General features: G+C 42.5%; 1 protein-coding gene across 4 annotated transcripts in view; it reads right to left on the bottom strand.

Annotated features, from left to right (window-relative positions):
• Positions 1-16308, bottom strand: part of LOC140481940 (protein FAM117B-like) — a 223704-nt gene that overhangs the window by 8248 nt on the left and 199148 nt on the right. For all 4 annotated transcript variants that reach the window (XM_072578674.1, XM_072578675.1, XM_072578676.1 and 1 more), the window contains one exon: positions 9094-9214. In XM_072578674.1, coding sequence (XP_072434775.1) covers positions 9094-9214 — 121 coding nt within the window. The remainder of the gene's footprint in view (positions 1-9093; positions 9215-16308) is intronic.

Below are 16308 nucleotides of genomic sequence, written 5' to 3'. Positions count from 1 at the left end.
TTGCCCAATGTAGTGCTTGTTACAGTTCTTGCAAGGTATTTTGTTATATGGTAGCATGGCATTCTAACCGGAACTCTATCAACAAACACATTGACTTGGATCCCATTTACCACCCCTGAGAAAAAGAACAGGAAATAGGCGACAGGTTTAGATAGAGGATCTGGATCGGCGCAGGCTTGGAAGGCCAAGGGGCCTGTTCCTGTGCTGTAATTTTCTTTATTCTAATGCAGAACACTATTCTGAAGAAGCTACATTGGACCTGAAATATTAAGTCTGCTTTCTCTTCACAGCTGTTGAGTTTTCCCAGAAATTTCTAGTTTTGTTTCTGACTCCCAGAATCTGCAGTTCTTGGGTTTTTTTTAAATGAAGATGGGGACATTCTATTAGAATTCTTAGCAGAAGTACACAAGAAAGATGATATGTGAAATGCTGACAATGTGGTGAACTGTTGAGAAATTTTAGAAACTAGGTGGTTGTTCCAATGAAGTACGTATCTTTGGCTTGAAGAAACTCGACTGGGGCTCCATAGTGGGCCACTGGTACCATCTTGGTTCATTGCTGGTCTTCTTCAAGCCTCCTTCAATGCATATTTCATGCGTATCCAGTTATTCACTTCTTCTTTTACCTCTTCTCATTTTACTCTTAGTTTTATTTTCAATTTTGCCAGGACAAGGCTCAGGACTTCATTCCCAGTGTTCCTAGAGGCTGTTTTCTCTCTCTAACTGTATGTAGTGACTCTTTAAATTCTTGAACTTCTACTCAATCCAACCCACTCATTTGTGTCTCTGTTCATCCAGTACGATGACCCTGGATTAGGAACAGAGAACATTGAGAAAATCAATAGGTCTGGCAGCATCTGTGGAGTGAGAAACAGAATTGATGCTGCAGATCCAATTTGACTTTTCTTCAGAGTTCAGGTAAGTAGAAGCATTTAAGTTACTGAACTGTCTAACCCCAGAAGAGAACCAGTTCTAACTAGTAGCGTGTTCTGGAAGGTCATGCTGTTGGATCCAAACGTTTGTTTTTTAAAATAAATCCTTGGGCAAATTGTCATTTCCTTCAGGTTTCATCGAGCAAATGAGGCATTCACAATGACACAAAAAGCAGGTTAAAGATAGGCAAAGTGGGATGAAAGCATCTTTAGCAGATTTGGGTCTTATAATAGAAGACAAAATTGGAACAAAAGTAATGGACAAACATAACCCAGAAACAATAAAGTATTTAAGGTATGAAATGGAGCACCATAATGAAATGAACTGTCCAAAGTAGAGAATCATGATTAATTTACAGCATGGAAAGAGACCAATTGGCGTACTGTGTCTGTCTAAAATTAAATTAGACATTCATTCTAATCCCACCTTTCATCTCCTGGTGTGTAGTCTGGCAGGTTACAGCACCTCAGGTGCAGATCCAGGTTATTTTTAAAATGAGTTGAGGGTTGCAATCTCAACCATCAAAACCGAGCAGTAAACTCCAGACATACACCGCCCTCTGGGTGCACAATATCTTTCTCATAGTCCTTCTAATTCTTCTACCAATTATTTTAAATGTGCCCCCCATAATTAACTCTCTGCATGGGGAAACAGAACTTCCTACTTAGGGTCTACCCTAAGCTCATTATGTTGCTCTTAATTAAGTCAGCTCTTCTACATAAGGAAAACAATCCCTGCCAATCCAATCTTTTCTCATAGATGCAATTTTCAAGCCCTAGCAACACAGTCTTGTAAATCTCTTTTGTAGCACTACCAGGGCAATTATGTCCTTCCTGTAATGCAATCAGACCAGAATCGTACACAGAATTTCAACTATTGCTCAGTGTTGCATAAAGTTTCAGCAATATATCTCTTGTACTATACTGTATCCAATGAAAGAAAGCATTCCACATGCTTTATGAACACTAGCTACCTGTCCTAGTACCTTCAGGGACTTGTGACATCACTTCAAGGTCTCTCACTTCCTCTCCCCTCAGGATTCCCGTTAATTGTTTACTCCCTAGTTTTGTGCCACCCCTCTCAAAAAAAACTACTTCACACTTCTCCAGATTGAATTCCATTCATCATTGTTCTGCCCGTTCGACTAAATCTTCGGTTTCCTCAAAAAGACACACAACAAAGAGGATTGTCAGTAAGAGCATGAAGAAGATGCTAAATTCAAATGTCAAATATTGATCACAGGAAGTCCTATGTTCTCTGATGAATTTGTCAGACGTGGACTTCAACTGTAGTACAAGTCATTGCTTGTATTTCAACTGTATGCAGGATAGTCTTTTGCTGTGCTGTAGACCTCGAAGATAGATTGGTTAAATATGATCTTGATTCACTAAGTTATGGGGATCGACACATAGTTTAAGGACTAAAGGAGTTCAACTTGCTTTAGGTTTAGTGAAGACAACACACAGATCACCAAAGGAAGTTGTAATTCCACATAATATAGCTGATGATACAGGTTTTAGTGAAAAACAAAACTTGACACAGTGCATGATAAGGCAATAATGTTTAAAGCGTCAGTAGACCTTTAGTTTCCCCAAAGTCTTACATACATACTACTGTTATTGGATGATAAGGATCAGTGAGAAAAAAAATAACTTCAAGGTTTCACAGAGAACTGGTAATCCCACTTGTTAAAGGTTAACAACCTTGTTAAAAGATGTAGGGTCAGTTAATGGACAGTAAGTGAAAGTTACTGAGATTAAAACTGGGTGAGAGTGTGGACAGTAAGAAAGTACAGTGCATGGATCGATGGCAAGACCAGAAACGACTCTTCTGTCAGAAAGCTATGACGTACTGGGGAAAATCTTGCAGCAGCTGTCCCAGTAGACAATAAAATGGAAGTGAGGCATAACTGTATGGATAAGATAACAGGACAGTCTCAAAACAGAACTTGGTGCCAAAATTCTCATGATAATGCGGGAAGTGGTAGAAGCAGATATAATAAAAGCATGAACAAGCAGGGAACAGGAGGAAATGGACAAGGTACAGGCAGATGGTGTTAGTTTAGAATGGCATCATGGTCAGCACAGACAGGGTAGACCAAAGGACCTGTTCGTGTTCAATATTCTATATATAAATATATTTGAAAATAAACTAACAGGAAAGAAATACGGAGTTAGATAGATAGAGAGAGTATAAAGTTTATGCTGAAGTACCAGAGTATATTTGCAAAGCTAAGACATATAAAGGCTATGAGACAAAAGTGAGGACTGTAGATGCTGGAGATTAGAGGTGAGAGTGTGGTGCTGGAAAAGCACAGCAGGCCAGACAGCATCTAACAAGCAGGAGAACTGACGTTTTGGACAAAAGCCCGAAAGCTCCTGATGAAGGGCTTTTGCCCAAAACGTCAATTCTCCTGCTCCTTGGATGCTGCCTGACCTGCTGTGCTTTTCCAGCACCACACTCCTCGGATATAAGGCTATCAGCCAAGTGCTGGAAAATGTGATTTGAATAGTCAGGTGCTTGTTTTTGACTGGTGCAGACTCAATGGGCTGAAGGGCCTTTTACCATGCTATAGACCTCTATGAATCTATAACAGGCGATCAGTCTTGCCATATGGGTCTTAGTACAAATCCACCTATTTTTAAAACTTTTGAGGCTAAAGTGAGGGCACTTCTGGAGAATTTGAAAAGCAAGTCAGTGTTATTAGAATCTTTAAAATCTTTTAGCAGACAATTTTTATAAGACATGGCAGCCCCACTGGAGTTATTTGGATATAGATTTGTCAGTTATCTTAAGTAGGGCATTTGTTTAACCAGGATGATTAGATTTGTCAAGCCCTGGGCCCTAGAGGGGATCTGTATGTAATGCTCCCGTTCCTTTGTTTGGGAGCTTTGCGTCGAGCATAGCTGTTCTGTTTTTTGTGTTTTTTTTGCTTTTCTTTTTTTTGGTGTTGCTTTGCACAGTGTTAGGGTTTGCTTTGTATTATAGGGTACGTTAGTAGTTAGTGTTTGTTTTCTTTTTATTATACTGATATTTGTTATTGATTGTTTTTAATCAATAATTTTATATATTTGTAAAGTTAAAAAAAATTTGCTAATAAATATATATACAAAAAAAAATCTTTTTAGCTGTTTGGTCACATGCATGGGAGCAGAGGTCAACCTAATAAGAATGACATTACTGGGGGATTATGTTTTTCAGAGAAAATATCTGAAACTCCCAGAGAAGTAGCAAGAGAAGGAAACTAAGCAAATATGGCCCTGGGCCAAATGATATGTCCAGACTACGGCATATTTTGGTGAGATGTGCTTTGTTTGAAAGTAGCTAGTTTTCAGCTAAAAGCAGATCCTGCAATTTATTTGCGGTACCATAAAAGAAAACTTCAGCCACCTGCAAGACATTGATGTTTTCCAATAAGGTAGAAAACACTGAGGCAGAATAAGAGAGAAATGTGTTGTGAATTTTAAACACAAAATTTAAATTTGGGAACTAGTTCTGTGAGGGTTCTAAATGTTCTGGTTCAGGTATTCAGATATTCTACGTAAATTAGAAATAATTTGACATCAAGAACTCTATTTTATCCTTTACTGCCATTCATGTTAATTGTATTAGGTCATCAGAGTTAGTTAAGGATAAAGTCCCATTGTCCCAGAGGACCTTAGGGCTGCTTTCTCATTAGAAAGAGATGACTAGCAGTAGTTTAACCCAAGAGTTACCACTTCGCAGACTAGGGAAGGAGAGAAGGAGAATCCTTCATGATAAGCTCAGCTAGTGCAGGAATTGAACTCACGTTGTTGGCATCACACTTGCATCCTGAAGAAGGGCTAATGCCCGAAACATTGATTCTCATGCTCCTTGGATGCTGCCTGACCTGCTGCGCTTTTCCAGCAACACATTTTTAGATCAGACCTGCATCACAAACTAGCCATCTGAGCTAACCACCCCCCCCTTTTAAGTCATCACAGAAAAGTGATACCTAATGGGACACAGCAATTTCAAACATAATTAATCATGTTAACCTCGTTGCACACTCAGATTAGACCAAATGAAATTTAAAACTGGTTGAGTACAAAATCAAGTTGTTATTCTTAGATTGCCGCAAGATAGGTACTTTTAATAATCATAGAATCCTTACTGTGTGGAAACAGGCCATTTGCCCAACAAGTCACACCGACCCTCCAAACAGCAACTCACCCATACCCACACCCCTATTACTCTACATTTCCCCTGATGAATGCACCAAACCCACACATCATTGAACACTATGGACAATTTAGCATGGCCAATTCACCTAACCTGCACATCTTTGGACTGTGGGAGGAAACTGGAGCACTTGGAGAAAACCCACACAGACACAGGGAGAACATGCAAACTCCACACAGATAGTTGCCCGAAGCTGGAATCAAACCTGCGTCCCTGGCGCTGTGAGGGACCCTGTGCTTCACATGCTGATGTTTATGGTGGGTATTGAAGTGGAGTTGGTTTCATAACAGTTGGCAATGAAACAGTTAGCTTTGAAACTAAGAAAATTAATGAACTACAGAGAGAGCTAGCCATATGGATAGAACTGGCTCAAAGGTAGAAGACAGAGAGTAGTGGTGATGGAGTGTTCCTTTTCAGACTGGAGGCCTGTGATCATTGGAGTGCCATGAGGATTGGTGCTGGGTCCACTACCTTTCGTCATTTATATAAATGGTTTGGATGTGAACGTAGTTAGTAAGTTTGCAGATAATACGAAAATTGGATGTTTAGTGGACAGTGAAGAAGGTTACCTTCAGAGTACAATGGGATCTTGATCAGATGAGCCAATGGGCTGAGGAGTGGCAGATGGAGTTTAATTTAGATAAATGCGAGGTGCTGCATTTTGGAAAAGCGAATCTTAGCAGGACTTATACACTTAATGATAAGGTCCTAGGATTGTTGCTGAACAAAGCGACCTTGGAGTGCAGGTTCATAGCTCCTTGAAACTAGAATAGCAGGTAAATAGGAGAGTGAAGGCGGCGTTTGGTATGCTTTCCTTTATTGGTCAGGGCATTTGAGTGTAGGAATTGGGAGGTCATGTTGCGGCTGTACAGGACATTGGTTAGGCCATGTTTGGAATATTGCGTACAATTCTGGTCTCCTTCTTATTGGAAGGATGTTATGAAACTTGAAAGGGTTCAGAAAAGATTTACAAGAATGTTGCCAGGGTTGGAGGATTTGAGCTATAGGGAGAGGTTAAATAGGCTGGGGCTGTTTTCCCTGGAGTATCGGAGGCTGAGGGGTGACTTAATAGAGGTTTATAAAATCATGAGGGGCATGGATAGGATAAATAGACAAAGTCTTATCCCTGGGGTGGCGGAGTCCAGAACTAGAGGGCATAGGTTTAGGGTGAGAGGGGAAAGATATAAAAGGAACCTAAGGGGCAACGTTTTCAAGCAGAGGGTGGTACGTGTATGGAATGAGCTGCCAGAGGAAGTGGCAGAGGCCAGTACAATTGCAGCATTTAACAGGCATCTGGATGGGTACATGAATAGAAAGGGTTTAGAGGGATATTGGCCAAGTGTTGGCAAATGGGACTAGATGAGGTTAGGATGCCTGGTCAGCATGGACTAGTTGGACCGAAGGGTCTGTTTCTGTGCTGTACATCTCTATGATTAATTGAGAAGATTCTGAGAGCTAAGATAGACTTGCACTTGGAAAGACAGGGGTTGATTAGGAATAGTCAGCATGGCTGTGTGCGTGGGAGATCATGCTTCACAAATTTGTTAGAGTTCTTTGAGGTGGTGACCAGGAAGGTTGACAAGGGCAGGGCAATAGACAAGGTCTTAATGGATTTCAGCAAGGCCTTTGATAAGGTTCCACATGGTAGACTGCTCTGGAAGGTTGATCACATGGAATCCAGGAAAAGCTGGCAAATTGGATATACAATTGGCTTGATAGTAAGAAGCAGATGATAATAGTGGAAGGATGCTTGTTGGACTGGAGGCCTGCGACTAGTAGAGTGACTCAGGGGTTGGTGCTGGGCCCATTGCTGTTCGTTATCTATATCAATGATTTGGATGAGAACGTACAAGACATGATTATTAAATTTGCAAATGACACTAAAATAGCAGGTAACATGGACAGTGAGGAAGATTATCAGAAATTGCAGCAGATTCTTGATCAGCTGGGCGAGTAGGCCAAAAAATGGCAAATGGAGTTTAATATACGTAAGTGTGAGGTCTTGCACTTTGGAAAGTCAAATCAAGGTAGGAGTTTCATGGTGAATGGTAGGGCCTTAAGGAGTGTAGTGGAACAGAGAGACCTTGGAGGCCAGGTGCATGGTTCTCTGAAAGTGACCGGGCAGTGAAGGCCAGGTGCATGGTTCTCTTAGAGGTCAGGTGCATGGTTCTCTGAAAGTGACCTGGCAGTGAAGGAGGCTTTTGGCGCACTGGCCTTCGACTATAGTTGGTGGGAAGTTATGTTGCAGTTATACAGGACATTCGTGAGGCTGCACTTGAAGTACTGTGTTCAGTTTTGGTCATCTTGCAATCAGATGGATGTTATGAAACTGCAAAGAGTTGAGAAGAAATTTACAAGGATGTTGCCAGGACTCAAGGGTCTGAGTTATATGGAGAGGTTGAACAAGCCAGGACTCTTTCCTTTACAGCGTAGGAGAATGAGCGGGGACCTTATAGAGATGTATAAGATCAGGAGAGGCTTGGATAGGGTGAATGCACTCAGTCTTTTTCCCAAGGTTGGGGAATCAATCACTAGAGGGCATCAGTTTAAGGTAAGAGGGGAAAGAATAAAATGGAACCTGAGGGGAAACTTGTTTACACAGAGGTTGGTATGCATATGAAATTAGCTGCCAGTGGAAGTGGTTGAGGCAGATACACTAACAACATTTAAAAGGCATTTGGATATTGATGAACATTTTGGTCTGCACAGACTAGTCTGGGCCAAAGGACCTGTCTCCGTGTTGTAATACTCTATGATTGTTCAATGTACTTCAGCTGCCAAACTGAAATGGGACTGTGTCTAGAACATGTTGAGAGATTTTGTTCAACAGGCAGACTGAAGGTAAATTGCCCATTGAATGTTGTGAGCTAATTGTGCAATACAATATTATGAACACTCTACAAAAAGCATGAGTGAGGAAAGGTCTCAGATTAATTTAACTGGATTGTTATAAAAGGTTGAGGAGAAAGAAAAACTCCAAAATGAAATGGGATGGAAGGGAGCACAGACGAAAGTTGGCAACCAACTGATAACGTTCCAAAGAGAAAAGTGGGCATGGAAGAATTGTTAAGGGATCTAAAGGAAGGGCACTTCAAGTCTCATTCTGCACAGAATACAGAGGTCTTAACTTAATTTGTTTTGAAATATGGTTTGGCACATAAACTGATTTTTATTCAAAGATAGAAGAGAATCCGTTAATTGTATATTGTGCTTTTTAGTTAGGTAAATGATTACCAAATTCTATTCTTAATTGAACAGTTTCCTTTAATGACAGATCAATAAGCATGGGTACTTAGTCCATTGGTCTAATTGACAGACTAATAAAAAGATGGGTAACTTCCCTCAATTATTTCCCCCAGTGACAGATGTAGAAGAACCAGTCCTTAATTCTGTATTATAGCTCAAAATGTCCTCTGCAGAATGAGAGCTGGAAAGGTCAGCTGGATGAACCAGCAATATCCACAAGCAACCAACCCAAAAGTTTCAATGAAACGTAATTTCAACAATGTTGACAATTGACCATTTCTAGTGGCAGCAGCTTTGAATAAATTAGACATGTGCAAGACCCCAACCTAACGAGGGAATTTACATACCACTGCCAATATACTAAGTTCTCAGATAAAAGAGCAAAAATAAAGGAGGTGTGAATAATTAATGATTTATTTCACAAAGATCCTGACACCTGCTATCTGGCCAATAGATATTCAACTTGCTGTGAAAATTTGATTGAAGAATGACATTTTAAGCCATGTGCAATTCTCAAGAGAAGGACAGGCAGTTTTAAATGAGCAAAGAATAAAAGCACATCAGAAAGAATATTCACAGGATAACCCACGCTTTTTGATGGCTACCGCCCAGTAGGAATATAAATCAACCACTACGGATACAAACAAAGTGGCCAGGAATGCATGGAATCAATATCGACTGTCCGATGCACTCTGAGAAGTCTCATACTTACGAAGTTTCCTCAAAGGCTTTCACCCTCTCACAGCCTTCTGGTGGTTCCCGTTTGAAGTCATAACTGTTGTTCGGCTTCGGAGAGGAGGCATATTTAGGTAATGGAGAGCTAGTTCCACTTTCTGCAATGAGGAGAATCAAGATTCAGTACTGATATAGTCAAGCCTCCTGCAACTTGAAGTTAGAAATTTCAACTGAACTGTTGCAGTTTATGTGCTAAAAATCACACAACACCAGATTATAGTCCACCAGGTTATTTAGAAATACAAGCTTTCGGACTTCTGCTCCTTCGTCAGCTCCAAAAGCTTGTACTTCCAAATAAACTTGTTTGACTATAACCTGGCGTTGTGTGATTTTTAACTTTGTCCACCCCAGTCCAACACTGGCTCCTCCACATCATGGCAGTTTGTGTGTGTTAGTTATCCATTCTGGTGTGATAGGCTTGCATTTATGAGCGGTCAAATATTTAAATATGTAACTATGTAATAAAAGCGTGACTATACAAACTCTCGAGATGGGACTTTGTCAGTCTTTTCTACGTGTCCTCTCGAGATGGGACTTTGTCAGTCTTTTTTACGTGTCCTCTCGTGTCTTTTTGAATGCAAGTTAAGAAATATTCTGAAATAAGCCCAAATACACTTTACTCCATAAACAGCTGAAAAAACAGAGAATCAGAGAATCCCTACAGGCCCTTCAACCCAACAAGTCCACACCAACCCTCTGAAGGGTATCACCCAAAGCCATTTCCCTATGCTATTATTCTACATTTACCCTTAACCCACACATACCTAAACACTGGACAATTTAGCATGGCCAATTCACCTAAACTGCACAACTTTGAATTATGGGAGGACATCGGAGAACCCAGGAAAACCCATGCAGACATGAGGAGAATGTACAAACTCCACACAGACAGTCGCCAGAAGCTGGAATTGAACCCAGGTCCCCGGCGCTATGAAGCAGCAGTGCTAACCACTGAGCCACCGTGCCAGCAGCAGGATATTTCGATGGGTGGAATGCTGATTTGCGTGATGGACTGGGCTTTGTTCACAACTGGGCAGTTTCTTGCATTCTTGGGAAGAGCAGTTGCAAAACCATGCTGTGTTGCATCCAGATAGAATGCTTTTTATGGTGCATCTATTAAAAAATGGTAAGAGTCCTTGTGGATATGCTGAGTTTCCTTAGCCTCCTGAGGTAGTACAGACATGGAGATGAATAAATGCAGCAGCACCTACATTAGAAAGTAGCAGCCTAACTGCTGCTAAAAACTCAACATGTAACTCTCTAAACTTCTGAGAGATGCTCATCCAAATGCTTAGACAGGAAAAATGTTTGCTTCTCTCATTGTCTGAAGAAGTGTAAAGGAAGAATACTGCAAAAGGAAAAGTTCTAACGATAGTCAGAAAATTGCAATGAAGGCACAGTGGTTTCTAACAGTGGCATCTTCTTCCTTCTCACTCAATTTTGGCTCCTGACTTGTGAACTATAGAACATAGCCATAGTTTGAAACCTGAAGAAACTACAACATAGCTCAAAGGCAAGCAGCATTAAAATGAAATTTCCTATAAAAGCCACACTTCAGCAAACAATACACTCAACCCACAATTTAGAAAAAAAAATTGTTCAGGGAGATGTGAACATACCTCAGCTAGCATTTTACTTCCCATCCTAAACTGCTCTAGAGGTGGTTGTGGTGAGTTACATTCTTGAATCTCTGCAGTCTTTGGGTCTTTCGGACACTGTCAGATAGATGCCAGTGTTGCAGCTGTTCCAGAACAGCTTAGTTAGGGTCACATGTTCTGGAGCACCGGTCTTCAGCAAAACTGCCAGAACGCTGTTAGAACCCACAGCATCCAAACATTTGATATTATGTGAAGTGAATCAAATTGGCTGAGGACACTGGGGACCTCAAAGATAAGTTATCCACTAGGAGATACATTATTCACTAAGCACTGCAGGCTGCAAGTACTTCAGTCTTGTCTTTTGCACTGATATATTAGGTTCTCCAAATGCTCAGGATACACAGAAGTGAAATAGCAGTGAATTCCAATATTGCTCAAACAGAGATAAAACTTCTTATCGCTGTTCTGAAAGGGTGACTCCTAGTATTTTTTAAACAGCCCCCCTTAATTCACTCAGAAAAGAAAACATGCTCTTGTCAAAACCACTGCAGATCTTACATACTTTAATCAAGTCACCGCTCACTTTTCTAACTTCCAGTGGATGTAAGCCCAGCCTGTTCATACTGTCATTTTAAGACAACTTGCTCGTGCAAAGCAGCAATCTTGGCAACTTTCTCTGATGCATTTACATTCCTGCTCAAGTAAGGAGACCAAAAGTTAAGAGTATTCAAAATGTGGTCTCACCAATAACTGAAGCATAACATCCTGTTGCATTCCTCCCATAATAAAGAACAGCATTTCATTAATCTTCTTAGCACATGGAGTACCTGCATACTAGTTTTTGGTGATTCATGCACTAGAATGTCTAGGTCACACTGCTCCTTGGAATTTTGCAGCCATTCTCCGCTAAAGCAATACTTTGCTTTTCTATTCTTCCTGCCAGTGAACAAGTTCACACCTTCCTACATTATATTTATTCCACCAGATTTGACCCAGTCACACGACCTGATTATATCTATCTGCAACTCCCATGTCCTCTTGACATCGTACTTGTCTATCCATCTTGGTGCTGTATCTGAACTTTGATCCCTTCGCTCTCATCTAAATAAACTGTAAAAGGTTGAAAGCTCAGCACAACCACCTGCAGGTCACATTGTGCCAAACAGCCAGTTATGAATGCTCGGATTCCTGCCAGCCATTCTTCTGTCCATGCTAGTGTGCTATCCCCTCCGCTACAAGCTTTTATTTTCTTCAATAACCTTTGGATGCATCACCTTATCAAAGTCTCTCTGGAAATCTAAGCATTGTCTTGATATGTTCTACCTAATCTATCCAAAGATGTCATGACACACCTGTGGAGCAGTTGGGATTTGAACCCAGGCCTCCTGCTCCCGAGGTATGGACAACAGTGCCACAATAGCCCAAGGTTAGTTTTCTTTGTATTTTCTGCCTGGTTGGATATGGTGTGAGACATTTCCAGCACAGGTGGGACTTGAACACTATCAATGTGTCACTACAGTCATTGTAATTATAATGGGGCCACTGCTGTTTGCTGTTTTATAAATCATCTGGACATGGGTGTAGAAGGATGGGTTAGTAAATTTGTGGATGACACTAAGGTAGTTAGAGTTGTGGATAGTGCCAAAGGATGTTGTGGGTTACAGAGGGACATAGATAAGATGCAGAGCTGGGCTGAGAAGTGGCAAATGGAGTTTAATGCAGAAACGTGTCAGGTAGTAACAGGAATGCAAAGTACTGGGCTAACGGTAAAATTCTTGGCAGTGCAGATAAACAGAGGGATCCTGGTGTCCAGGTGCATGAATCCCTGAAATTTGCTACCCAGGTTGATGGGGTTGTTAAGAAGGCATATGTTGTGTTGGCGTACAGTGGTAGGGGGTTTGGGTTTCGGAGCCACGAGGTCATGCTTCAGCTGTACAAGACACTGGTAAGGCCGCACTTGGAGTATTGCGTACAGTTCTAGTCACCGCATTATAGGAAGTATGTGGAAGCTTTGGAAAGGGTTCGAGGAGATTTACAAGTATGTTACCTGATATGGAAGGAAGGTCTTATGAAGAAAGCCTGAGGGACTGGAGGCTGTTTTTGTAGGAGAGAAGAAGGTTGAGAGGTGACTTAATTGAGATGCATAAAATAATCAGAGGGTTAGTAAGGTGGACAGTGAGAGCCTTTTTCCTCTGATGGTGAAGGCTAACACGAGGGCTCATAGCTTTAAATTGAGGGGTGATAGATTTAAGGAGAAAGTGAGGACTGCAGATGCCGGAGATCAGAGCTGAAAATGTGTTGCTGGAAAAGCGCAGCAGGTTAGGTAGCATCCAAGGAGCAGGAGAATCGACGTTTCGGGCATGAGCCCTTCTTCAGGAATATGGAAAGTGTGTCCAGCAGGCGAGGATAAAAGGTAGGGAGGACGGACTTGGGGGAGGGGCATTGGATATGCGATAGGTGGAAGGTGGTCAAGGTGAGGGTGATAGGCTGGAGTGGGGGTGGGGATGGGGGCGGGGGCGGGGGCGGAGAGGTCAGGAAGAAGATTGCAGGTTAGGAAGGCGTTGCTGAGTTCGAGGGATTTGACTGAGACAAGGTGGGGGGAGGGGAAATGAGGAAACTGGAGAAATCTGAGTTCATCCCTTGTGGTTGGAGAGTTCCTAGGCGGAAGATGAGATGCTCTTCCTCCAACCGTCGTGTTGCTATGGTCTGGCGATGGAGGAGTCCAAGGACCTGCATGTCCTTGGTGGAGGGGGAGGGGGAGTTGAAGTGTTGAGCCACGGGGTGGTTGGGTTGGTTGGTGCGGGTGTCCCAGAGGTGTTCTCTGAAGTAGGCGGCCTGTCTCCCCAATATAGAGGAGGCCACATCGGGTGCAGCGGATGCAATAAATGATGGGTGTGCATCCGCTGCACCCGATGTGGCCTCCTCTATATTGGGGAGACAGGCCACCTACTTGCGGAACATTTCAGAGAACACCTCTGGGACACCCGGACCAACCAACCAAACCACCCCGTGGCTCAACACTTCAACTCCCCCTCCCACTCCACCAAGGACATGCAGGTCCTTGGACTCCTCCATCGCCAGACCATAGCAACACGACGGTTGGAGGAAGAGCGTCTCACCTTCCGCCTAGGAACCCTCCAACCACAAGGGATGAACTCAGATTTCTCCAGTTTCCTCATTTCCCTTCCCCCCACCTTGTCTCAGTCAAATCCCTCGAACTCAGCACCGCCTTCCGAACCTGCAATCTTCTTCCTGACCTCTCCGCCCCCGCCCCCGCCCCCGCCCCCACCCCCACTCCAGCCTATCACCCTCACCTTGACCTCCTTCCACCTATCGCATTTCCAACGCCCCTCCCCCAAGTCCCTCCTCCCTACCTTTTATCTTAGCCTGCTTGGCACACTTTCCTCATTCCTGTAGAAGGGCTTATGCCTGAAACATCGATTCTCCTGCTCCTTGGGTGTTAGATTTAGGACAGATATCGGGGTAGTTTCTTTACTCAGAGAGTAGTAGGGGTGTGGAACGGCCTGCCTGCAACAGTAGTAGATTTGGCGACGTTTAGGGCATTTAAATGGGCATTGGACATACATTTGGATAATATTGGAACGATATAGGTTAGATGGGCATCAGATTAATTTCACATGTCGGCGCAGTATCGAGGGCCGAAGGGGTTGTACTGCGCTGTAACGTTCTATGTAACAAGGTCACCAGGTAGACCTTAGAACATGAGATCCCTGATTGGACCAACCCCAATCAAGGAGCACTGGCTGACAGATAAGAATAGGACTGTCAGATATCCTGTTAGATCAGAGAGCTGGATCAGTGTCAAGGACATTCCACATGTAAAGAAAGGGTGACTTGGTGACGGGATACTGGCCTTCATGGAATTATTTCAGTGGTGACGAGTAGAAAGCAGGCTCCTGAAGAAATTCACTCGCAACAGTCATCTTTTCAGTTGAGATAGGTATTTCTGGCATTGTGCCCTCAGTTTGAAAGCTTGACATGTTTGATCCTGCTGAAAATTGGGCCCGATATGTGGAAAGAATGCATCAATTTTTCTGGGCAAATGACACTGGGGCAGTTGAAAAGCAATGTGTAATTCTCCTGACAGCTTGTGGACCTGCAGTTTTATCCACTATTAACTTTCCGAGGCTCCAGATTCTAAAACCTTTCAAGAGTTTACAGATTTAATTAATGAGTATTGTAACCCAAACCTCTAATTCCGAGACGCTATCAGTTTTACTCACAAATTGAAAACGAGGGGAATCCATATCGGGAATTTTGACTAGGTTAAGACAACTGGCAGTGGGATGCGACTTTGGGTTAACCCTTGATAAGATACTGAGCTGCCATTTGGTATGTGGGATTCATGATGTAATATGCAAAAGTGCCTACTAGCCGGAGCCCAACTGGATTTTAAACAGGGATCTCAATTGGCTTTGGCATTGTAAAATCCCACAAGTGAAGCGTATGAGTTGCAGGGCAGTCCGACCCTTGCTAGTCCAAATATGTTTGGGGAACACCACTTGAGTGAAGGTAATTGCATAGCCTCACCCCACACACATCCTAAACAGGGCAACTCTAGGTCAGCCCACAGTAAAAGCCCAAAAACAAAGCCAAACTTTGGCCAAATGGTTAAAATTTTCTTTAGTATCCAGGCTGGCAAGCCATTGCTGACGCTACCAGGATGTAGGCTTGAGATAGCAAGAGAGTCTCACTCGGCCTGAATTGAGTAAGAGAACTCATGGACCAACATCCAGGAAAGTGAACACCACGGCAAGCCCACCTACATCTGGTTTGGGGTAAGCAATTCCAAATCATAACCAATCAAAATAAATGTCAGATTAAAGGGTGACCCAGTTCTAATGGAAACCCATACCAGTACAGCTGTTTCAATTGCAGAATCAGTCTTTAACAAAATTTGGTCTGGACTCCAACCCCTAAGTTTGGCCAGACTGAGAACCTATACCAGGGAACCTTTACAGATTAAGGGTACAACTTCGATTCTGATAAGAAGCAGCTGTTTCAGTTATCACTGATTATAGTAAAAAGCTTGGGCCCAAGCTTGACAGGCAAAATTGGTTGAGAAAGATTCCCCTAGATTGACTCAACATTTTTCAGTTAGAAAATGGCTGCCTGAGCAAAATTCTAATTAAATATTTGGAAGCTTTTCTGGACTATCAATGGAACAAAACCATCTTGCATGTTGACCAAGAAGCAATTCCACAATTTCTCAAGGCCTGCCCAATATCTTTAGAATTACAGGCAAAAGTAGAGGCAGAAATCATGAGACAAGAAAGCAAAGGAACCATCAAACCAGTCCAGTTTGCAGAATGGGCAGCACGGTCATACCGATTGTAAAGCCCAATCCGTCAGTTCACCTTTGTGGAAATTTTACACAAACGGTAAACCGCTTTTCGCAGCTGGATAAACACCGAGTCATTCACATACAGATTTATACAGAAAGCTGGCAGGTAGGCTGTCCTTCACAAAGCCGGACATGAGCTATAGATACTTACCACTGTGCTGAGATGGAGGATTCCCAGAAGTATGCTACAATTAATACCCATAAAGGTTTGTACCAATATATAAGATTG

The sequence above is a fragment of the Chiloscyllium punctatum genome, chromosome 10, assembly GCF_047496795.1.
Source record: "Chiloscyllium punctatum isolate Juve2018m chromosome 10, sChiPun1.3, whole genome shotgun sequence".
NCBI classification, from domain to species: Eukaryota; Metazoa; Chordata; class Chondrichthyes; order Orectolobiformes; family Hemiscylliidae; genus Chiloscyllium; species Chiloscyllium punctatum.
Note: the sequence above shows the minus strand (reverse complement) of the source record. Positions and strands in the feature narration are given on the sequence as shown.